This window comes from Nicotiana tabacum, chromosome 10 (genome assembly GCF_000715075.1).
Source record: "Nicotiana tabacum cultivar K326 chromosome 10, ASM71507v2, whole genome shotgun sequence".
NCBI classification, from domain to species: domain Eukaryota; kingdom Viridiplantae; phylum Streptophyta; class Magnoliopsida; order Solanales; family Solanaceae; genus Nicotiana; species Nicotiana tabacum.
Window position 1 is genome coordinate 117737105 of NC_134089.1, and position 25734 is coordinate 117762838.

The 25734-nt window shown below is 40.2% G+C and overlaps 3 protein-coding genes across 3 annotated transcripts; 2 read left to right on the plus strand and 1 right to left on the minus strand.

The window, feature by feature from the left end:
* Positions 1-3331: 3331 nt before the first annotated feature.
* Positions 3332-3982, plus strand: LOC142165322 (uncharacterized protein At4g02000-like). Its single transcript, XM_075223900.1, has one exon. It carries the CDS (start codon positions 3332-3334, stop codon positions 3980-3982), a length of 651 nt encoding a protein of 216 aa, XP_075080001.1.
* A 1459-nt stretch (positions 3983-5441) lies between these two features.
* On the plus strand, positions 5442-6251 carry LOC107759646 (uncharacterized). The gene has a single exon (XM_016577631.2). It carries the CDS (start codon positions 5442-5444, stop codon positions 6249-6251), a length of 810 nt encoding a protein of 269 aa, XP_016433117.2.
* A 2014-nt stretch (positions 6252-8265) lies between these two features.
* Positions 8266-25187, minus strand: LOC107768734 (zinc finger BED domain-containing protein RICESLEEPER 1-like). The gene is made up of 7 exons (XM_075223901.1): positions 24314-25187; positions 23079-24269; positions 9630-9649; positions 8947-9000; positions 8706-8850; positions 8437-8518; positions 8266-8353 (listed from the first exon to the last, which is right to left on the minus strand). Exons 1-7 carry the CDS (start codon positions 25185-25187, stop codon positions 8266-8268), a joined length of 2454 nt encoding a protein of 817 aa, XP_075080002.1.
* Positions 25188-25734: the final 547 nt, after the last annotated feature.

Consider the following 25734-nt stretch of genomic DNA (forward strand, 5'->3'; position numbering starts at 1 on the left):
TGTCTACAAGTATCTAACTCCAGAATATCTAACAAAGGAAAGAAAATACAGAAGGGCTAATACTTAAAAGGGAGAGTAGAAAGGAACTCTTCGGTCTGCGAACGCGGCAGATATACCTCGGAGTCTCTACAAATGCCTCGTCTCAAGCATGATAAGTGTAAGTGGAGGTACCTGGATCTGCACATAAAAAACATGCACAGAAAGGGCATGAGTACACTACAGCGGTACTCAGTAAGTGTCAAGCCTAACCTCGGTCGGATAGTGACGAGGAAGGTCAGGGCCCTACTGAGATTAAATGAAATATAAGGTGCGACAGTATAAGATAAAGCAGTACAGTTGAAAAATAACAATAAGAATTAATACATGATAATAAGGATAACTACAACTGAAACAGAGGCAAAAACAATCACCAAGAATACCACTCTTCACAAGGATAATAACCGGGGATCTCTCAGTATCCCGAGGATCTCTTAGTACTCTCAATATATGTCAGGGATCTCTTGGTATCCCGAGAATCTCTTGGTATCCTCAATATATGCTAGGGATCTCTTAGGTATCCCGAGGAAATCTTGGTATCCTCAATATATGCTAGAGATCTCTTAGTATCCTCAATATACGTGTTGGGGATCTCTCGGTATCCCGCACCTCAACTCAAATCATGAAATACGTACAGGAGATCTCCCGGGATGCCATCCCATAGTCCCAAAGTAAAACACACAACCATAACACAAAGAATACTCAACTAAACTCAATTTCGTACCAAAGTAAAGCAGGTAATTCTAACCTAACATGCTTCACATAATTCAAATAAGGCAGTTCAAGCAATAAGGCAATTAAGTCAATTAAACATGCTTCTCTAAGCTAACAGCAGGCTTAAATTTCAAGTAGAATAAGCAGGAAAGGAAAACACAATTAAAGCTACTCTAGTGAAAATATCATTTTCAACAACTACCACAAGTACGCACTCATCACCTCACATACAAGGTATTTCAATTACCACAAATACCAAATTCTAAGGGAAATGTCCCCCACACAAGGTTAGGCAAGCCACTTACCTCGAACCAGCTCAAATCAATCCGAAATCATGCTCTTGCCACGAGTACTCGACTCCAAATATCCAAAATCTATTCAATTTAATTTCATAATGTAAATAACACTTCAAATAACTGATTTTATAAAGAAATTCTAAGCTAATACGCGAAATTAGGTAAAATGACCAAAATGTCCATCGGACCCTCGTCTCGGAATCGGGTAAAATTTAAATTTTTAGAATCCTCATACTCTCACGAGTTCATTCATACCAAAAGTACCAAAATCGGACCTCAAATGGTCCCTCAAATCATCACTCAAAGGTCTCTAATTAATCAAGCACTAACCCCCAAATTACCACTGATTTTTCTTAAATTTTCATGATTATAATGATAAAAATCACCTCCATAACGAGTTTAAGGACCAAAGGCCTTGCCCCAATGAATTCCTCTGAAAATCTCCCTTGAAAATGCTCCCCAAGGCTTCTTCCCGTTTGAAAAGAGGTGAAAATAACTCAAATTCACGAAGGACACTATTTATATGTTCTGCCTAGCTAATTCGCTTCTGCGGTCATGGGACCCCACCTGCAGTCCCGCTTTTGTGGAGACAAGGTCGCATCTGCGACTTCTCATTTAAATCGCCTTTCCGCTTTTGCGATACTCTTCCCGCACCTGCGGCCTCGCAGGTGCGGCTACACACCCGCATCTGCGACTCCAGTCCTTCTTCCTCTTTTCCTCATCTGCGGCTCTCATTTCACTTCTGCGGGGTCATACCTGCGGTCCCCAAGCCGCAGGTGCGGTTATGACAGCAGACTCAGCAGCTTCAACTGCAAATTCCAACTCCAAACTTTCCATTAACCATCCGAAATCATCCTGAGGCCCCCGGGACCTCAACCAAAAACAAAAACAAGTCTAATACCACTGTCCAAACTTATACCAATCTTTAGAACAGCTAAAACAGCATCGAAACGACGAATCAACCACGGATTCAAGCCTAAGAACTCCAAAACTCTAAATTTATGCTTTCGATCAAAAAGTCTATCAAACCTCATCCGAATGACCTAAAATTTTGCACACACGTCACATTCAATACTATGGAGCTACTCCAACTTCCGGAATTTCATTCCGACCCTCGGATCAAAATCTCGCTATCTAACCGGAAACTTCAAAATTCGACTTTCGGCATTTCAAGCCTAAATTAGCTACGGACCTCCAAAACACAATCCGAACATGCCCCTAAGCCCGAAATCACCCAATGAAGCTAACGGAACTATCAGAATTCCATTCCGAGGCCGTCTTCACATTGTTCCGACTACAGTCAAATTTCCAAAACTTGAGCTCTCATTTAGGGACTAAATATCCCAAAACTTTCCGAAACTCAAAATCGAACATCCTGACAAATCAAAATAGCGGAAGCAAACAGGAGAAAAGCAGTTAATAAGGATCGAGGCGTTAATTTTTAAGATAATTGGCTGGGTTGTCACAACACCATTTTGCTGTAAAAAAATGATGCAGGGTTGGAGATGCCCGGATAAGTGTTAAAAAGTTACTCAATTGAAAGAAATAAAGTTTGTTGAAAAAAATAAAATAAATAATGTTCAAATTGGTTGCACGTGAAAAGGAAATAAAGGGAATGGTCTGCCGATAATTATCACAAGCGATAAGTGTTGCCTATTAAAAGACATGTCACTATCTGGTCCCTCTGGTCTTGAAAATGATAGTAGGACCTACAATGACTAAATTTTCCCTTTATTTCATTTCCCCCAATTAAATTACCATTATAGTTGGAAATGGTGGTTTAAGGAAAGAAAGACCAAGATGAATGGTAAAAGGAAAAACGTGCAATTATCAATAACACAAACCAATTTCTCTTCTGTCTCTAACTAGGAACCACAAAATGCCCTCCTTTTGTGCAAATGAATATCGAACAATAGATGTATTGCACAAGGAGCTCTATAATAACTATTATAAAATCTTCAATACGAAATTGAGTCCCAACTTAGCCTCTCTATCTACTGTTAGCTTGGAAGTACTATTCCCATACTATGGATCCCCCTTCGATCAAGCCACCACTCCCATCGGAACCCCCAGATAAGCACAACTAAATGGAGGTAAAATTACCTCATCACTTCTATAAGTAAATGCTCTTGGACAAACCAGTGAGCAACTAAACAAATTACTATGAAATCGACCACCAGCCAATTCTAGATCTGGACAAAGGGAAGCACATCAATTCCACTCTCACAAAATGACAAAGAGCGCTATGGCGTTACTCGATGATTATCAAAGTTTTCAAGCGAAAGATGCCTCACCATCTCCTTAGATCTAAACTAAACGACTTATGGAAGCCATCCGAACAGTTAATCTTGATTGACCTAGGGTGGCACTTCTACATAGTTAAATTTAGTTTAGAAGAAAGTATGGTTAAGGCTCTACACCTAGGCCCCTGGTTCATGTCTGAAAATTTCCTATCCGTACATAAATGGGAACCAAAGTTTGTTCCTCAAGAAGACACTCTTACTTTTACTGCCATATGGATCCTGCTACCTCAACTACCAACAGAGTTCTATGACCAGGATATCCCGGAGAAAGTTGGTAGAAAGCTGGGTAAACTTCTCAAGATAGACCAATATACATCCTCTACCCTAAGGGGAAGATATGCCCGTATTTGTATTCAAGTTCCACTGGAAACCCCAGTAGAAACATCAGTAATAATAGGGGACCATAAGCAGGCTGTGATCTACGAAGGAGAGGGGACTCTGTGCATCGTTTGTGGAAGAATAGGGCACACTGCACAAATTTGCAAGTACAGGGCACCAACACCCACAACAACCCACGAACCACAGGATGATCATCAAAAGAAAGCAGTCATTTCTGAGGAAAGTGAGTGGAAAACTGTCACATTCCCAAGAAGATGCAAGAAGGGACAAGCAAAAACAACAAGCAAAAAATGAAGGTAGAACGAATAAACCACAACATGCTCCACAGACGGAAGAGATACAAGTATATTTGTTCGATGCCAATTCAGGTAAATTTCTCCAAACTCAAACTCTTCGTTATAATTCAAAAAAAGTATACCCCGCCCAAAATACCAAAAGAGGCCCAATGACCCAAATAAAAACTCCACTAACACACAAGATCTGCCCTAATATGGTCAGAAAATAGGCCCACGGACGTAGCCAAGTACAGGTGCCAAAAGGAAAGTGGGGCTAACGTCTGACAACCCCACTAACCCCAATCATGAGCCCAACGTCCAAGGGGCCTCTAGCCCAACTCCCAAGACCACAATCCTCGAGACTGGAGAAACACCCAATGGGGCCGATCCCTTTTCCCTAAACGGACATTCCACCAAGGGTACCACTAACAACCCAATTCCCCACCCAAACACACAAACCTACATTTTCCCTACCAACATGCCTGAAACGACCTCTAATGGAGAAATATCAACAGTCACCAACAATAATCGAGTGCCCTATCTGGGACCCCCCTCCCCATTTCCAAATGAAAAGACTACAACCGTCACCTCCATTAGATCCCCAATTAATGACCATCCCACCCCTAGTTCTGATGCCCAGAAATCCTTCAACTGTCCAAGATGTGACACCAAAAGGTTTTCTGATGGGATGACAGTCCCTTAACTTCACCCCCTTGTTACCCAAAGTAGCAAGACAAAGAAACAAAAAAATGGCAAAAGAAATGCAACAGACAATTATCACCTCCCTACCAACACCACCGGACCACCATCCGGCCTCCTGGTTGGAGGTTGCTTTGCAAGGGTAGGGACTCTCCTACAATTTCACCTTGGCCAATCAGAGGGTGACCCCAATAGTGCAAAACCCATCCCACCTAGCCAGGGTCACGGTGGAAGCACTAAGCAAAGCACTGGCAGCCTTTCGACCTCTCTTATGGCAATCGTTGGTCAACAACGACAACAACTCCCCATTAACGGACCCTCAATCTCTCAACAATCACATTCTATAGAGCTTCCAAACCCTACATTTCTTCCCAGATCTGATAAAAGAGGACCCAGCAGCGGAGCCGGTCTTCGTCACGATCGACCAGCCAACCCAAAACAACCCATCATCTTCTGCTCCAAAAGGGAAGAGCAATTCTCTACCTCTTTAGAATATCCAGAAAGGAATCTCCAAAGCCCTGGAGATACTCAAGAAGAAGAATGCCTCAGAAGAACGGGAAATACCCTATGCCATACCAAGAACGGACTCATTTCTCCTGGACTCAGTGATATCGATAGAGTTCAGCACGGATACCAGTGAGATAGTAGTGGTGCTATTCCCCAGAACAATGACCAAATGTAAAATGAGCCTAGTCTCAGCCCAAACATACGGTCTGATGAAACCCCTTCTCAACCTAACTCAAGTCCTGAGTCTCAAGAGGAAGTCACCCCTACCTCAAATGTTGGGTCTGCAAGGACCAAAGAGCCCTCAAGAGGGAACTCACCAATCACCCACAACTCTAATGTTGAACTACATCATATGGAATATTAGGGGTGGAAACAATGCCGAGTTCAAACAACACTGTTTAGAAATGGTGAAAATGCACAAGCCTGCCATGCTTGTATTGATTGAAACGAAGATGGCAGACCACCAGTCCCTAGCCCAGCAACTTCAGTTCGATATGATCATCCAGTTTCTAGCAGTAGGCCCATCTGGGGGTATTGTGTTTATGTGGAAAAAGGAGTTCGTGGCTGTTGAAAAAGTGGAAACTACCCCCCAAGGCATCCATGCAATGGTGAAGGTAAGTCCAGACCACCCTCCATGGCTTTTCTCTGCTATTTATGCTAGTAATCTCTTAGAAAATAGGAAATTCCTATGGGAGTACCTAATCACAATATCAAAAAACATAAAAACAAATTGGTTTATAGGAGGAGACTTCAACGAAGTCCTAAAGGCCAGGGACAAATTTGGGGGTAACCCCATAAACCTGAGCCGCAACAACCTGTTTTGGAACTGTATAAATGAGTGTAACCTAATAGACCTAGGCTATAAAGGAAGCAAATACACTTGGACTAATAAAAGGTATAGTAACAAAACCTCTCTAATTCTGGAAAGAATAGATAGGAGCTTCGCAAATGAAGGCTGGATTGAGCAGTACCCTGAAGCTACTGTACTTCACCTCCCTAGGACCCACTCAGACCACTGCCCTTTGCAAATTAACTTGGTAGGGCCTCCAAACAACAAACCATCAAGGCCCTTCAGGTTTTAAGTCAATGTGAGCTAGCCACCCTTCCTTCCCCAACATCATCAATAGGGCCTTCTCTGACCATTCCACCCTTCTTCAATCCACTAAAAGCTTCAAGACTCTGGTAACCAAGTGGAACTAGGACATCTCTATAAGCATCTTCCATCAAAAGAAGAGACTCTTGGCAAGAATCTATGGAATCCAAAAGTCTCCTAGCTACCAATTCAGTAGTTACCTGTTACACCTTGAAACAGAGCTAAATGCTGAATTCAACCTAATCCTCAAAAGTGAAGAAGACTTTTGGAAACTTAAGTCTAGAATCAACTGGCTAAATGAGGGTGATGCTAGCACTAGATTCTTTCACACATCCACCCTCAATAGAAGAAGGAGGAACAAAATCCTCTCCCTTAAAGAAGAGAATGAAAATTGGCTTCATGACCAAAAGGACATCCATTCAGCTATTGTGGGCTTCTTTACTGATCTATACACAACTTCCCACACTGAAGCCCCTTGGGATGCCACAGACCACTCCACCATGGAACTCATTCTGTCCCAAAGCCAAAGAGCTTTTATGGACAAACCTCTTCATGTGAGTGAGATTAAAAGGGCATTCTTCTCCCATGAACCCTTCAAATCTCCTGGCCCGGATGGCCTTCACCCCTTCTTCTACCAAAAGTATTGGGATATAGTAGGGGACTATGTCACAAACTTTTGCCAAAAATGCTTCTCCACAAGCTCTATGGATAGCACCATGAACCAAACTCTACTGTGCCTAAAGCTTAAATTCCCCCAAGCTTCAATGCTAAAGAACTTCAGGCCCATTAGACTTTGTAATACCATCGACAAGTCAGTCACAAAAATCATTGTGAACAGGATAAAGTCTATTCTACCCCACATCATTGGGCCAAGCCAAGCAAGCTTTCTCTCTAATAGGAGAGCCTATGACAATGCTATCATTGTCCAAGAGTATATCACTCACTTCAGGAAAATGAGGGGGAAGAGTGGCAACATGATCCTAAAAATAGACCTAGAGAAGGCCTTTGATAGGCTAGAATGGTCCTTTATTAGAGACACTCTAGCTGCTTTCAATTTTCCCCAAGGGCTTATCCAAACTCATCATGTCATGCATTAGTACATCCTCCATTTCCATTCTTGCCAATGAGGGAAAAACAGAGTCTTTCAAACCATCAAGAGGCATTAGGCAGGGCGACCCTATGTCTCCCTACCTATTCATTGCGTACATGGAAAGACTATCAAGATCCATTGATAAGGCAGTACTACATAACCAATGGCACCCCATAAGTATAAGTAGGTCTGGAACAAAAATATCCCACATATTCTTTGCGGATGACCTCACCCTCTTTGCTAAAGCCAATGACAGGAACTGCAATACCATTCTTTCAATATTGTAGAACTTCAATGAGCAGTCAGGACAAAAGATATATCTCACTAAATCAAGAGTCCTGTTTCTTCAAACATCACTCAAGATGTCATACAGCACCTCACCAATTATTTGTCCATCGGGCACACAACATCCTTTGAAAAATACCCAGGATTTCCCATTCTCCACAAAAAAACAATCAGCTGCAGACTTCCAATTCATTATTGACAACATGCAATCCAAGATGGCTGGTGGAAAACTAAATGCCTCAACATGGCTGGGAGAACAGTCCTGGCCAAAACCTCTTTGAACAGCATTCCAAGTCATGTTATGCAATACATAAATCTACCCACCAAAATCACCAATCAGATTGATAGAATTCAGAGAAACTTCCTTTGGGGCACCACCCCTGAAAGGAAGAAGTTGCACCTGATCAAGTGGGAGGTAGTCACTAAGACCAAGGCTGAGGGAAGGCTAGGGCTCCAAAAGGCTAGTATCGAGAACAAAGCTTTACTCACAAATCTGGCATGGATAACATATAAGAATACCAATAGTCTTTGGGTTAGAGTGCTCATTCACAAACATTGCAACATGTCTAGACCAGTTACATCATTTAGACACCCTAAACACCCAAAATCTCCAACCTGGAATGGTATTCTAAAGGGCTGAGAGATATGCAACAAAGCAAGCAGATGGATAGTCAACAAAGAAAATAGGGTCAGTTTCTTGAATGACACTTGGATCCCTAATCAGCCAGCAATCAGACATATGATAGAAGGACCATTAACCCAAAATGACCTTGAGGCCAAGGTTAGCTCAATCCACAACCTGGGCAATTGGGACACATCAACCTTGTCCATTAACATTCCCCCAAGTATTCTGAACCTATTGAACTCTGTGTTCATTCCCCCTGTTACAACTAAGGATGATAATCTTATATGGGATTTGACTCCTAATGACCAGTTCTCAAATAGCTCTGCTTACTCCTTCCTAAGCAGGACTACAACCAGTCTCTGTTTTGGGGAAGAAGCCCCCTTTAAATGGTTCTGGAAGCTTCAAGCCCCCAACAAAATCAAATACTTTATCTGGCACCTAACCCATATGAGACTTCCAACTAGGAGCTTCCTCCACTCTATTAGAATCAATTGTGTCCCCTAATGCCACTACTGTAACAATGACCAGGAAGACGTTGCCCATATTTTCTTTGAATGTCCCAATGCTGTCCATTTCTGGAATGACATTCTATCCAAATCCACAGAAAATAGTTCAAATAATCACCCAGTCTTCAATAGCCACCAGTGGATATCAACATGGAACTCTCTCAAAATTGTCCCTTACAACAACTACATCTGTTGGGACAACCTCATTCCCCTTTGTCTGTGGCATAATTGGCTAACAAGAAACAACGATGTGTTCAATAAAAAGAAAGAGCACATCAATGTCAATAACACAATCTCAAAAGCAACTGAGTACCTTATGCTTACAAAGAATGACTGTCACGACCCAAATTCCAACATCCAGGTCGTGATGGCACCAGACACCGCTGTCAGGCAAGCCGACCATAAATGCTTGATTTAATTCTTATCTTAATAATTTTGAAAATTGAAAATTTCCTTCAATTCAGCTAGTAAAAGATAATCTTTGCAGAAAAATAAATAAAAGAATGTTGGAAGTAAATATAGAATACCTCATAATCATCCCAGAACCCGGTGTCACAAGTACATGAGCAATTTCTAGGAAATAATGTAATACAACAACCGTCCGGAATACAATATTGGACAGAAAGTAATCACAATAATCTGAAAGAGACTCTGCTAGCTGCGGGTCGTCTCAAGAAGTGCAACTCACCTAAGTCTCCGTATTAACCATGCTGCTACGCCCACTAGGCCACTAGAGATGCAGGTGCCTGTGCAACAAAAATGCATAGCAAGTGTAGTATGAGTACGAAAACAATGTGTACCCAATGAATATCCCGTCTAATCTAGAAGAAGTAGAGACGAGAGGTCGACTTCGACACTTACTAGTGGTCCAATAATAATATCTGTAAAAATGGGAGGTGATCATGGATTTTATAAAGCAATTATAAACTCATAAAGCCGGATAGCAGGTAAACAACTTCTCAAATAATAAAGGATTTCTAAGGATTTACTTTTTATTATCTTTATCAATTTATCACTGGCCAGGAAGGGCAATTATCAACATTTATAAATCTCAAGCAACAATCCAAGCATGCGCATATCATGCCAAGGTCGTACGGCCTGATCCAACATAAATGTAAAATGTGCACCGCCGAGGGTCGAATGGTCCGAACCATAGATACATCTATTACCCCGCTCGCGAATCATACATGCGATGGAGTCAACATAAATAAACAAATACCCTGCTCGCGAATCATACATGCGACGTAGGTACACATAGAAATACATGCTCAAACAGCAAATTAAGAATTTATCGGGGAACGTTTATCCAAATAAAAGCCTATTCTCTTTTAGACATTTAAGAAATGAAGTTTAATCCTTTTAGAAATTCATTTACCAATTTGATAAGATTTAAGCAATTCAACTGCCAACAAAATTATGGATATTTCAAGTATAGCATATTTTTGGATCCTAGACTACCCGGACTTACATATAATAGTAGCTACGCACGGACTCTCGTCACCTCGTGCGTATGTAGCCCCCACAAATAGAAGCACATAACCAATTATTTCACCTATGGGGATAGTTTCCTCTTACAAGGTTAGAAAGGAGACTCGTCTCGCTCCAAAGATCCACAACCGACATTCCACGCCCTTCCGGAGACTCGAATCGATGTTAAATGCTCCAAAACTAGCCAATAATTATGCAAATCCATTAGTATATGTTCAATTACTCATTACAATCCGATTTATAAAAATTTTGAATCCCGATCGAAAAGTTGACAAAATCGCCATCGGGCCACGTGCCCGGATTTCGAAATTTTTCGAAGATAAAGTTTACCCATAACCTCACGAACTCAAATATGTAATTTACTCTTAATTTCATGCCCAAAATTGTGGTCAAAATCCAAGAATACCAATTTTCTAGGTTTTCCCTCAAACCTCAAGTTTTCCACAAATTTTCATGCTCAAATCCATATACAATCATGTATTTAATTCAAAACTAGCATAAACCACTTACCTCATGCTTGGTGGTGAAAATGGAACCTCAAAGTTGCTCCAAAATCGGCTCCAATGGAAGAAATGGGGTTGAAATGAACCCAACTCCCGATTTAAAAGAACCTTACTGCCTCCAGCAATTCCGCACCTGCGGTCACACAATCGCTTCTGCGGTTCCGCAGGTGCGGCTCCTCTACCGCTCCTGCGGTTTCTCTCCGGGCTCCTCTTTCCACTTCTGCGCCTCAATTCCTGCAGGTACGGTCCCGCTTCTGCGGCGAGATGACTGCATCTTCGGTCCTTACACTTTCAGCCCAAAATCGCATTTGCGGCTCTCCTGGACACTTCTGCGGCCCCGCACTTGTGGCCCAAGCCTCGCAGATGCGGTTACACCAGAAGACAGCTATTGCACTTCCTCTTTCAATTTAAAAAATTGATCTGTTAACCATTCGAAATCCACCCGAGGCCCCCGAAACCCCAACCAATCATACCAACCAGTCCCAAAACACATTACGGACTTGCTCGAGCCCTCAAATCATATCAAACAAAGCTAAAATCATGAATCGACCCCCACTCCAAGCTTAAGGAACTTTAGAATTTCAAACTTCTACATTCGATGATGAAACCTATCAAATCATATTCGATTGACCTCACATTTTGCAACAAGTCATATTTGACATTACGGACCTACTCCAACTTCCGAAATTGGATTCCGACCCCGATATCAAAACGTCCACTTCCGGTCAAACTTCTCAAAAACCTTCAAATTTCTATCTTTAGCCAAATGACTCCAAAATGACCTACAAACCTCCAAATTAACTTCCGATCACGCTCTCAATACTAGAATCACCATACAGAGCTATTCCCAGACTCAGAATCTCAAGCGGACATCGATAACACTGAAATGCACTTTAACACAAACTTATGGAATTCTTCCAAAAATGCTAACTTCTGCAATAGGTGCTAAAATGCTCCCGGGTCTTCCAAAACCCGACCCAGACATATGCCCAAGTTTGAAATCATCATATGAACCTGCTGGAACCTTCAAATCCTGAATCCAAGGTCGTTTACTCAAAAATCCAACCTTAGTCAATTCTTTCAACTTAAAGCTTCCGAAATGAGAATTCTCTTTCCAAATCAGCTCCGAACTTCCCGAAATTCAACTCCGACCGTGTGCACAAGTCATAATACCTGAAGTGAAGCTGCTTATGGCCCCAAACTGTGGAACAACGTGCTATAGCTCAAAACGACCGGTCGGGTCGTTACAATGACTTAACAAAGGTAACTCACCAGATCATGTTAAAATGGGAACCTCTGGAACAAACTGAATACAGATGGAGCAGCAAGGGGGAACCCAGGAATAGGAGGTTCAGGGGAAATATTCAGAAACCACAACGACTGGATATTGGGCTACATGGACAATATCCCCCAAACAACAAATACAAGGGCAGAAGTTCAGGCCCTCATACGGGGTCTACAACTGGCGGAGCAAAACCATCTAGTTCCACTAAAAATAAACACTGATTCAGCTGAAACAATCAATATACTTTTGAATGGAAATCTGATTTTTGACCCTCTAATTTGTGAATGGAGGTCAATCATCCAAAGGATGGGTAGTGTGGTAGTGAGGCATATCTACCGGGAGCAGAACAGAGTAGCTGATGCTTTGGCCAAGGAAGCAGCAAAAGAGATGTTTTTGAACAAATCTATGACATTATCAGTTCTTCCGATGTTTGTCAATGATGTATTTTGGGCAGACATCCTAGAAACTGAACTAGTTAGGTCTTTTGTGGGTTGTAACTTAAATACAATTATGCAAAATATTGCAACTATGGGATCTTTGCGATACCCCAGTAATGTCCCTAATGTGGTTCCTTTTATTAACTAGTATATATATACAATATCCCTTTTAACAAAAAAAAAAGAATATCGAACAATAAATGTAATTTTCGGCAAGCTAATTAGGGTCGGTTTGAAAAGTCACCAAATAATTAGAATTGGTGTAATTACTAAGGTAGTAATTATACGGCCTAATGATTATACAGTATTGTAATTATGATGACACGTTGTTTGTCATAATGTAATTACAAGTATATTGATTGATTGCATAAGTGTAATTACACAATTAGATTAAATTTTAAATATAAATTAATTATCAAAAATTAAAGGTTGATTTAACAAATATATACCTTTATAACCAATATTAAACTTAACATTTGAGACACATATTGTTTCTTCAAAATATATTAATTACTAATTATATATTTATAATTAATATTGTAAAACTAATTGGCATATATTTTTTAAATTAATAATATTTGACTTTAATTAATTATAAAAACTGAAAGTACATATTTTGTAAGAACATCATCGATTGTATGCTTGATAAAAAGATTAATATTTATAAATATAATGTCACAACATTAATCAATATTTTATGAAAAAATTATCTATCAATTCTAACTGAAAAATGAATGACATGCAATCTGAATTAATAAGTCAATACTGTTAAAGCAAATAAAATAGAACCGAAATTATAATATAAATTCATAATCTAAAAACAAAATTAATGTACTACTCTTATGTAAAATTACAACATAGCATAAATAAATTTCAACATAATTTAAGTAAATATAATTCATAAGAAAAGGAAAACATAAGTCTATAACCTCATTCAACAATGAGATTCTACTTTAATAACATCACTCATTATATACCAAGTTTATTCATTGTTTCTAATATTAGGAGGTGTAGTTTTAAAACTAGAATAATAGCACAATTATGCTAAATGAAGAAAATAAAGAAAAATAAATATGGAACCACAAAACATAAATATTGAAAAATGAGAATATTATTTAAATATTAAAAATTAATATATAAGTTTAATATAGTTAAATTTACATATAACCTCATCCAATAACAAAGTTCAACTTTAATGACATCAGTCATTATAAATCAAGTTTGTGGATGACTTAATTTTTCTAAGATTACAAGATATAATTTTTTTAAAAAAAATTAAAATAATAGTAACATAGCTAGGTGTAATAAAAAAAATAAAGAAAAATAATTTTAAAAATAAATAAAATATGAAAAATTATGTAGAAACACGTGAAGTAAAGGAAGAAAAATAAGAAATAAGGAAATAAATGTTAAATAATGTAAAAATAATAATATTTGAAAAAAAAAGAATTTAAAAAGTTAAAATAAAATAAATTAAAAAGAAAAAATAGAAATAAAAAGTAAATTTAAAAGAAAAGAAAAAAGATTCATAAAATAACCTTGTACTTACACCATGTAATTACTAGCAATTCTCGGCCCTCTCTTGAGAATTGAAGAGTGTAATTACATCTCCTCAATTACACTCAATTACATGCTGACCAGATAATTACTTGGTTAGACAAACATGCCAAAGCTATATAATTACACCCAAATCTAATTGCATGGTGGCATTCCAAAATAAACCCTTAATGTGGATGGTGGGTATGGGCCGAGGTCCCAAGGACGAGAGAAATTCAAAAATAGCCAGATTTACAAGTGGTCATTCAAAAATAGCCACAGTTTCAAAAGTCATCGAAATTTAGCCATTTTTCATGTAAAGGTAAATCAGAACGAAAACGTTGTTCAAAATCCGAAAAATACTCCAGCATAATATACTAGAAATCCAGTATATTATATTGGAAATATACTGGAGTTCCAGCAAAGTATACTGGAACTCCAGTATATTATACTAAAGCTAGCAAAGTATACCGGTCCAGCATAATATGCTGGAAGTTCATACACGGGTGCACCGAATTTCAGTATATTATGTTGGACTGGTCTCTGTTGCAACAAAATAGAGGCTATGTTTCAATGACTTGGCAAATGCTGGCTATTTTTGAATGACCAGTCCGAAAACTGGCTAGCCCGTGCTTTTTTAACCCCAAGGACACAAAATAATTGAGGGATAATTTTTTTAATGATCATTTAACTTTTATTTTATTGCATCAAAAAAATTAAAATATTATGTAATAATAAAATCATTCATTTCATGACCCCGGCTCGCCCTCCGTGAACCATCGTGATGGCACCTAGTCTCTACGACTAGGTAAGCCTAATTTACGAAAAAAAAACCAAAATTTACGGAAGTAAACAATTTAAAACAGAAATAAAATAGTAACAGTGTTTAAATGTGCCGCTCGGATTACACCATGTTTAACTCTCAATACCAATACATAAATTCAAAACCCGGAAACCCATGAATCACAAGCTAAGATCAATACTACATAGCTCTAACTCTGGAATGCCTAATAAGAACAGAAAAGTACAAAAGGGCTAAATACTAAAAGCAGGAATAGAAAGGGACTTCTCGGTCTGCGGATGCGGCAGATGTACCTCAAAGTCGATAGGCCTGAGTAGCAGTACTTTGATCTGCACATGAAAAACATGCGCAGAAGAGGCATGAGTACACCATAGTGGTACTCAGTAAGTGCAAGCCTAACCTCGGTTGGGTAGTGACGAGGACGGACAGGGCCCTACTGAGGTTAATAAATAATAAAATGACAGGATAAGATAAGCAGTAAAATTGAGAATCTATAATAAGAATCTATACAGTATAATAAGAGTACATTAACGGAAACAGAAATAAAGACAAATCACAAGGAAATACCACTCACAACAAGGATAATAACCGGGGATCTCTTAGTATCCCGAGGATCTCTTGGTATCCTCAATATATACTAGGGATCTCTTGGTATCCCGAGGATCTCTTGGTATCCTCAATATATACTAGGGATCTCTTGGTATCCCGAGGATCTCTCAGTATCCTCAATCTATGTGCCAGGAATCTCTTGGTATCCCGCACCTCAGTCCAGATCATAAATACGTATATGGGATTTCCCGGGATGCCGTCCCGTAGTCCCAAATTAAAACACTCAGCAGCAACACAAGAATATTAAATTAAATGCAAATTTCGAACTAAGTAAACCGTAAATTCTAGCCTAACATGCTTCACGTAATGCAATTAAGGCAGTTTAAGCAAATAGGCAATTAAGTCAACTAAACATACTTCCCTAAACTAGCAACAGGCGAAATTCACAAGTAGAATAAAACAGGAAAAAAGGAACTCATTGAAATACTTAAGGAAAAATCGGATTTTCAACAATTAGCTCAAGTACGCGCTCGTCACCTCACGTACAAGGCATTTCAATTATCAAATATATCATATCCTAAGGGGAAGGTCCCCCACACAAGGTTAGACAAGCCATTTACCTCGAACCAACTCAAAATCAACCCGACACCACGTCTTTGCCACGAGTACTCGACTCCAAATGGCCCAAATCTATTCAATTCAATAGCATGATGTAAATAACACTTCAAGTAACTGATTCTACAATTAAAGTCTAAGCTAATACGCGAAATTATGTAAAATGACCAAAATGCTCCTTAGGCCCACATCTCGGAATCGGATGAAATTTACATTTTCAGAAACCTCATACTCTCACGAGTCTATACATAACAAGAACGCTGAAATGAGAGTCCAAATAACCCCTCAAATCCTCATTTAAAGGCCTCTTAAACTCAAGCCCTAATTAATCATTTTTCTCAAATTTCTCACCACTAATTAGGTCTTTAATCACATAAAAACGAGTTATGAAGTCAAGGATGTTACTTCCAAGCGATTCCCCTTTGTTTTCCTAAAAAATCTCTCTCAAAAGCTTCAAACCCAGATGAAAATGGTGAAAGAATAGCTCAAAATCGCAAAGGCAACTATTTATATGTTCTGCCCAGCGACTCTCGCATTTGCGGCCCTGGGACCGCATCTGCTGTCCCGCTTCTTCAGAAACTACGTCGCATCTGCGACTTTCATTTAAATGTCAGCTTCCGCATCGAAACAATATGTTATTCACCTAATACCTTATTCAAACTTGTATCAATCCTTAAAACACTTAAAACAACATCGAAAACTCGAATTAACCAAGTATTTAAGCCTAAGAATTCCAGATTTCCTCAAAATACGCTTTCGATCTAAAAGTCTATCAAACCTCGTCTGAATGACCTGAAATTTTTCACACACGTCACATTAAACAATACGGAACTACTGCAACTTTCGGAATTCCATTCTGACCCTCGAATCAAAATCTCACTATCGAACCGAGAACTTCAAAAATTCAACTTTCGGCATTTCATGCCTAAATTAGCTACGAACCTTCAAACACAATCTGAACATGCTCCTAACCCCGGAATCACACAATAGAGCTAACGGAACGATCAGACTTCTATTCCGAGTCCTTCTTCACACTGTTCCATATCCTGCTCGGTTTCCCAGGTCGCCTCCTCGACCGGTTGGCCCCGCCACTAAACCTTTACCGAAGCAATGTTCTTTGACCTCAGCTTTCTAACTGCCTGTCCAATATTGCCACTGGCTCCTCAACATAGGATAGATCCTTTTCCAACTGGACTGAAATAAAATCCAACGCGTGTGACGGATCACCGTAATACTTCCGGAGCATCGAAATATGAAATACCGGATGGACTCCGGCCAAGCTGGGAGGTAAGGCAAGCTCATAAGCAACCTCCCCAACAAGCCATAATATCTCAAAAGGGCTAATAAATCTTGGACTCAACTTCCCTTTCTTCCCGAATCTCATGACTCCCTTCATAGGCGAAACCCGAAGCAGAACCCTCTCTCCAACCATATAGGAAACATCACGAACCTTTCGGTCTGCGTAACTCTTCTGTATGGACTAGGCTGTGCGGAGTCTATCCTGAATCACCTTACCCTTCTCCAAAGCATCCTGAACCAGGTCTGTGCCTAACAATCTGGCCTCACCCAGCTCAAACCAACCCACCGGGGATCTACACCGTGTCCCATATAAAGCCTCATACGGTGGCATCTGAATACTGGACTGATAGCTATTATTGTAAGCAAACTCCACCAATGGCAAGAACTGATCCCAAGACCCTCCAAACTCAATCACACATGCACGGAGCATATCCTCAAGAATATGAATAGTGCACTCGGACTGTCCGTCCATCTGAGGGTGAAATGTTGTACTCAACTCTACTCGAGTACCTAACTCATGCTGAACAACTCTCCAGAACCGTGATGTGAACTGGGTACCTCTATCTGAAATGATGAAAACCGAAATACCATGCAGACGAACAATCTCCCAGATATAGATCTCCGCCAGCCACTCTGAGTAATAAGTAGTACACACAAGATAAAGTGAGCGGACTTGGTCAGCCGATCCACAATCATCCAAATAGTATCATACTTCTTCAAAGCCCGTGGGAGCCCAACTACAAAGTCCATGGTGATTCGCTCCCACTTCCACTCCCGAATCTCTATCTGCTGAAGCAACCCACCCGGTCTCTAGTGCTCATACTTCACCTGCTGACAGTTGAGGCACCGAGCTACAAATCCAACTATATCCTTCTTCATCCGCCTCCACCAGTAGTGCTGCCTCAAATCCTGATACATCTTTACGACACCCGGATGAATGGAATACCACGAGCTATGGGCCTCTTCCAGAATCAACTCCCGAAGCCCATCAACATTTGGTACACAAATCTGACCCTGCATCCTCAATACCCCATCATCACCAATAGTCACATCTCTGGAATCAATGTGTTGAACCTTGTCCTTGAGGACAAGCAAATAAGGGTTATCATACTGCCGCTCCTTGATACGGTCAAATAAGGAAGACCGAGAAACCACGCAAGCTAGAACCCGACTAGGCTCCGAAAGATCCAATCTCACAAACAAGCTAGCTAAGGCCTGAATATCCATCGTCATAGGCCTCTCCGATACTGGTAAATAAGCCAAACTCCCCAAACTCTCCACCCGGCGACTCAAAGCATCAGCCACCACATTGGCCTTGCTCGGGTGATACAAAATAGTGATGTCATAGTCCTTCAGCAACTCTAACCACCTCATCTGGCGCAAATTTAGATCCTTTTACTTGAACAAGTGCTGCAAGCTCCGATGGTCAGTATAAATCTCACAAGGCACACCGTATAAGTAATGGCACCAAATCTTCAGGGCGTGAACAATGGCAGCTAACTCAAGGTCGTGAATAGGGTAGTTCTTCTCATGTATCTTCAATTGTCTGGACATGTAGGCAATCACCCTACCGTCCTGCATCAACACCGTTCCGAGGCCAACCCTCAAGGCATCACAATAGACCATATAAGACCCCGAACCTGTAGGCAATATCAAAATTGGGGTTGTGGTCAAAGCTGTTTTGAGCTTCTGAAAGCTCGCCTCACACTCCTCCGTCCACTGGAACGGTGCACCCTTCTTGGTCAACCTGGTCATAGGGGCCGCAATCGATGAAAACCCCTCCACAAAATGACCGTAGTAACCCGCCAAACCAAGGAAACTGCGGATCTCTGTAGGTGAGGATGGTCTGGGCCAACTCTGCATGGCCTCTATTTTCTTTGGATCCACCTGAATGCCCTTACTCTATACCACGTGGCCTAATAATGCCACTAAATCCAACCAAAACTCACATTTCGAGAACTTAGCATATAACTTCTTCTCTCTCAGAGTCTGAAGCACAGTCCTCAGGTGCTGCTCATGATCTTCCCAACTCCAAGAATACACCAGAATATCATCAATAAAGACAATGACGAATGAGTCAAGATACGACTGGAACACACTGTGCATCAAATGCATGAAGGCTGCTGGGGCATTGGTCAGCCCAAATGACATAACAAGGAAATTTTAATGACCATACTGAGTCCTGAAAGTAGTCTTCGGGATATCTGGCTCCTGAATCTTCAACTGATGGTAACCTGAGTGCAAATCAATCTTAGAAAACACCCATGCGCCCTGAAACTGGTCAAACAGATCATCAATACGAGGCAAAGGATAACGGTTCTTCACTGTAACCTTGTTCAACTGGCGATAATCAATACACAGACGCATGGAACCATCTTTTTTCTTCACAAACAAGACAGGAGCACCCCAAGGTGATACACTGGGCCGAATAAAACCCTTATCAAGAAATTCCTGCAACTAATCTTTCAACTTCTTTAACTCAGGAGGATTCATACGATATGGAGGAATAAAAATGGGCTGAGTGCCCAGTAATAGATCAATGCCAAAATCAATGTCTCTATCAGGCGGCATGCCTGGAAGATCAGCTGGAAACACATCGGGAAAATCCCGTACTACTAGAACTGAATCAACTGAAGGGGTATCAATACTGACATCTCTCACATAAGCTAAATACGCATCACACCCCTTCTCAACCATACGCTAAGCTTTAAGAAAAGAAATAACTCTACTGGGAGTGTGATCTAAAGTACATTTCCACTCAACACGTGATATACCTGGCATAGCAAGCGTTACGATTTTGGCGTGACAATCAAGAATAGCATAATGGGGCAACAACCAATCCATGCCTAAGATAATATCAAAATCTACCATGCTGAGCAACAATAAATTGGCTCTGGTCTCAAAACTACTAAGAGCAACCAAACACGATAGATAGACGCAGTCCACAACAAGAGAATCTCTCACAGGAGTAGAAACATAAACAGGGGAACTCAAAGAATCCCGAGATACACCCAAATACTGAGCAAAATAAGAAGAAACATAAGAGTAAGTAGAGCCTGGATCAAATAGAACCGATGCATCTCTGTGGCAAACCAATATAATACCTGTAATGACAGAATCGGAGGCAACAACCTCGGTAAGGGCGGGAAGGGCATAGTATCTAGCCTAGCCTCCCCCTCTAGGGCGACCTCTACCTCCCCGCCTCTACCTCTAGTTGGCTGAGTAGGTAGGGTAGCAACTGGAGCTATAATCATAGCCTTTGAACTCTACGGGGCATGTTGTGGCTGAAAAGTCTGTGGAGGTGCACTCCTCCTAAGTCTAGTGCAATCCCTCACCATGTGGCATGTGTCACCACACTCAAAACAAGATTTGGGAGGACGTGGCGGCTGTGATTGGCTCGGACCAGGTCTGCTGGACTGACCTCTGAAAGCACTCCGCACAAGAGACGTGCTAGAAACCGGAGGTGCATAATAAGGCTCCTGAGGCCTAGGAGGAGCTGGAGCACTAATGACCGCTAGAAGAGCTGAATAAATAGGATGACTCATATAACCCCTACCATGACGACCTGCAGCTGGGGTACGGGCACCAGAATAATGGCCCGACTCTCGAGACCTCTTGGCCTCCCTCTCCTCTCTCTCCCTAGCATGCATACCCTCAATCCTCCTAGCAATGCTCACCACCTGCTGATAAGAAATATCCATCTCCAACTCACGAGCCATGCTAGACCTGATGCTGGGAATAAGGCCCTCAATAAATCGGCGAACCCTCTCACGAATAGTAGAAACCAAGGCTGGTGCATGCCTAGCCAAACTGGTGTAACGGACAACATACTCTGAGATAGTCATAGCACCCTGGCGCAAATGCTCAAACTCTATGCGCCATGCATCCCTGAGGCTCTAAGGAACATACTCTCTCAGGAATAGATCTGAAAACTGAGTCCAAGTTAGCAAAGCAGCCTCATCCGGACTGTCTAACTCATAGGTGCGCCACCACTCGGAGGTGGCTCATCAAAGCTGCAAAGTAGTGAAGGAAACCCCGCTCGATCCTGATATACCCATGGTACGGAGAATGCGGTAACTCTCATCTAGAAATCCCAGAGCATCCTCTGATGCTAGACCACTGAATACAGGAGGTCTGTACCTCTTGAACCTCTCAAGCCTCAGTTGCTCCTCCTCGGAAGTCGCTGCCCTGTCCTTGAGCTGAACTGGCACTGCAGGCGGTACAAGAATAATCTCAGGGACCTGCTCAACATGCACTCGCTGCTCAGAAGTGCGGGCGGTGGGAGTCTGTGCTCCTCCCCCGGCCTGAGATGTAGCTGCAGTAAGGGGAAACAACCCTGCCTGAGCCAGAGTTAGGGTTGTGCATGGATCGGATCGGATCGGATTTAGCACATTTCGGATTGAAATTTCGTATTTCGGATTCCACAAAATGCAATCCGAATCCGATCCAAATTATATCGGATTGGATCGGATTGCATAATTTCGGATCGGTTTGGTGATCGGATTTTTGGATTGGATTCAACAGTTCATAACAGAACAAAATTAACATAAACAACAGTTCAATTTAACATAGTTCTAATTCTTGTGAACATCAGTCCTAATCCACATAGTTCTTGGTCATCTCTATAGTTCTAATTCTTGTGAACAAAGTTCTCGAACATCAGTCCTCATTGACATACACATAGTTAATAATTATAATTCAACAAGAAAAGGAAAGCTACAAATCCTAATTCTTGTGATAGAATCCATTACATAAACAAAACACAATCTTCATAACAAAAAAAAATATACTGAAATCTCAAATATATGTCTAATGAACTGAAATCCTCAACCAGAATTCCTTAATAGACTACACAAAAGAGTTCCAAGTTCCAACTTCTATGGCCATCGCACTCAATCCTAATTCTTGGCACACTTTCAAGTTCTGCAATACTGCACTTGTCAAAAATGAGAGGATCAGTAAATCACAGCCCTAAGTAAATGAGAGAAACAGTGGTACAAGCAATTTCCACGCATCAGCCATTCAGCCTAATACTGGGCAGAACATTTCTCAAACTTCAAACACACTACAATTGTACAACAGAACAAAGTATGTAAGCATGTTGCAATATCCATTCCAACAGAACAAAGTATCAATTTGGAAGAAATACCTTAGCAAATGACATATTAGCAAATGCCTCTTTTGGCTACTCTTGATCTAGCATTTCAAATACTTGGTGTGGTATATGGTGATACGGGCACAAGCCCTTTATATGTTTTCTCAAATGTATTCAGCAAAGTCCACATATTACCATACAAATAGGAAAGCAACATATACATTTTTTGGATAATATACTCATATTACCATACAAAGATTTCGCAAATGAAACAAATCAAAGTAATTCCTTCAAGTAAACATAAATGGTTAGTAATCTGCCACCAAAAGTTATTTGTAAGAAAATCATATAATCTTAGAAACTTCACTCTCAAATCATATACTGGATAAAGTCATAAAACTGATGAACACCATAAATGTTGTTAGATTGAACATACTACTAAACACCAGATATACTTTCTCATAAAGCAATATCAGCACCCAAATGTATCAATTCATTTGGATAAAAGCAGAATTACTAAAGTCTGGGAAATGAAATCCTACCTTCTACATGTCGACGATGCAAGGCTCTCTTCCGGTATTAATAAAGTCAGTAGAATAAGATAGTAATAGAATAAATTAGTTTAAAAATAATCTAAAGAAACATAACATAAGTATACATTAAACACAAGTAAAGTAATTGAAGAAATAAGATAGTCTTACCCGCTTCAAGTTGTTCAAGATTATCTAAATCTTCTTCAATTTTAACCGGAGTTGTTGATTCGTTCCCAAGCCAATATTGGACACACACAAGAGCTTGAACCAATCTAGGAGTCAATAAACTCCTAAATGGATCAAGTATGCAAGGACCGGTACTAAAGGCTGATTCTGAGGCAACACTAGAAATAGGAATGGCTAGCACATCACGTGCCATCTCAGCAAGTGCGGGAAATCTAGGTGAATTCAACTTCCACCACCCCAGAATTTTAAAATTTCCAAAGTTTTCTTCAACATCTTCACCCAAATATTTATCTAACTTTGTTTTAGAATCAATTCCTTCACCCTTCTTATGCTTCTTTAAATCTAACATGAATTTTGAAAGCGATGATGAAGAAGTAGATGAAGTTGGAGAAGATGGACATGAACCAGGGGAAGATGGAGAAGATGGACATGAACCGGAAGATGGAGAAGATGGAGATGAACCAGAACCACCATTCTTCTTTGCATACACATTGAACAAAGATTCCATGTATGTCTTCACCTCAATTTGTATTTTCACACCTATTGTTTCTCCAAACATGGCAGCAAGGGCAAACGAAAGAGATTGAAACTTGTGGCGTGGATCGAACACACATGAAATAAAAATCATTTTGTTCATCTTTTGTGGATCCCCCCAATACTTATCAAACTTCTCTTTCATATTATTTGTCATTTCTTTCAAGGTAGCATCTTCACTTTGCATCAACTCTTTCAAAGAAGAACCAACAATACATATCTCAAGAAAGTGCACATTAGACGTAATATAAAGTGTACCTGATACCTTCAAGGTGAGTTCATAAAATATTTCAAGAAACTTCACAATACGTCTTACACTATCCCAATCAGTACTTAAAAGTGGATCTGCAGGCTGTCCATCCTCACAAATACAGTTAGAAATACATGACATCAAACCATAATCAATATCACAATATTTTGTAAAGGCTTCCTCATAAATTGTAGCAAACTTCAACATCAAATATGTGGAGTTCCACCTAGTAGGAATATCCAAGCACAATGATTTTTTAGAAGTTATCCTATCGAGATCACAACATTCTTTAAACTTCTTCCATCTTGCTGGAGATTGTCTAATGTACCTAACAGCTTGTCTTATTCGTTCCACAGACACACTCCCTTCTCTCAACCCATCTTGAACAACTGATTGATGATGTGAGCCATACATCTAACATGAACATGCTTACCTTCCATCAAGTTAGTGTTCCATTTAGTAAATTGTTTGGATAATTCTTTAACCATGACATCGTTAGAACTTGCATTATCAACTGTCACAGTAAATACTTTATCCACTCCCCATTCAAGTAAACACTTAGCAACACCACTAGCTAAATCTTGACCTTTGTGACTAGTAATTGGACAATAATTTAATATCTTTTTATGCAAATTCCAATTCTTGTCAATGTAATGTGCTGTAACACATATATAGTTAATTCTTTGAATTGATGTCCATGTATCAGTCATAATACAAATTCTCTGTTTTGATTCTTTAAAAATTGACTTCAAAGCAAGTCTTTCATCATGGTAAATCTCAAGACAATCTCTAGTCATAGTAGTACGAGATCGAATATGAAATAAAAGTTGAAGAGCTCTCACGAAGTCTCTAAATCCATCCTTTTCAACAGAAATGAAGGGTTGTTCATCTATAATTATCATACGAGCTAAAGCCCTCCTACATGCCTCTTGATCAAATTTCCAAGGGATAAGTGAGACATCACCTGTTTGACCTTTCGGTTGAAAAGCTAATTTTGTCTGGCTTGTCTCCGGCTTGTGGGGATTGTTCGGACACTTGAGAAGATGTGATAGCAAATTGCTTGTACCACTGTTTTTGGTGTTAGCTACATATTCTTCTAGACAGTACTTGCATTTCGCTTTTTTAACACCCTCGTCATCAGTGAACTTACTGAAGTGTCGCCAAGCCACTAATCTTTCTTTCATGGTTTTTCTTTTCTTCGAACCAGATTCAGATTCGACGTTGGTTGTGGAATCATTTGAAGCACCACTTTCACCACATTTTACAAGAGCTTGAACTTTATTCACCATCTCTACCTCATCTTCCATCTACGAAACAAAACAAAAAATTAAAAGTAAAATCGGATTCAAAATAGTAGTACAGTATGGTCTATTTCTGTTTAAGAAAGTCAAGAGTGAAACCCCCAATTTATTTCATCAATTTTATCCAAGAAATAAAAGAGAACAAACACTTCCTTTAAGCTCTAAGAAGGGGGAGAAAGAGAGAGAGAACGAGAGAGAAGGAGTGAGTTTTAGTGTCTCACCAGTGCGGTCGCCGGTCGCCGGAACACAGAGAAGAGATAGAGGAAGCGACGAGCAGGAGCAGCTTGAGGCGTGAAATGAGCAGCAGTCTCTGGGTGTGGGTGGATTCTAAGTCTCAGATAAGGCTGTGACTTGTGAGAAAAGAACGAGAATGAAATAAGACCTAACCCTAAAAATAAAATTAGTATTTATACTTCCCTTAATAAATTCGGATTTCGGATCGGATCAGGTTCAAACTATACAAATCCAAATCCAATTCGAAAATCCGAAATTTTAATAAATCAAATCCGAATCCGATCCAAATATCCGAAAATTCGAAATCTGAAATTGAACG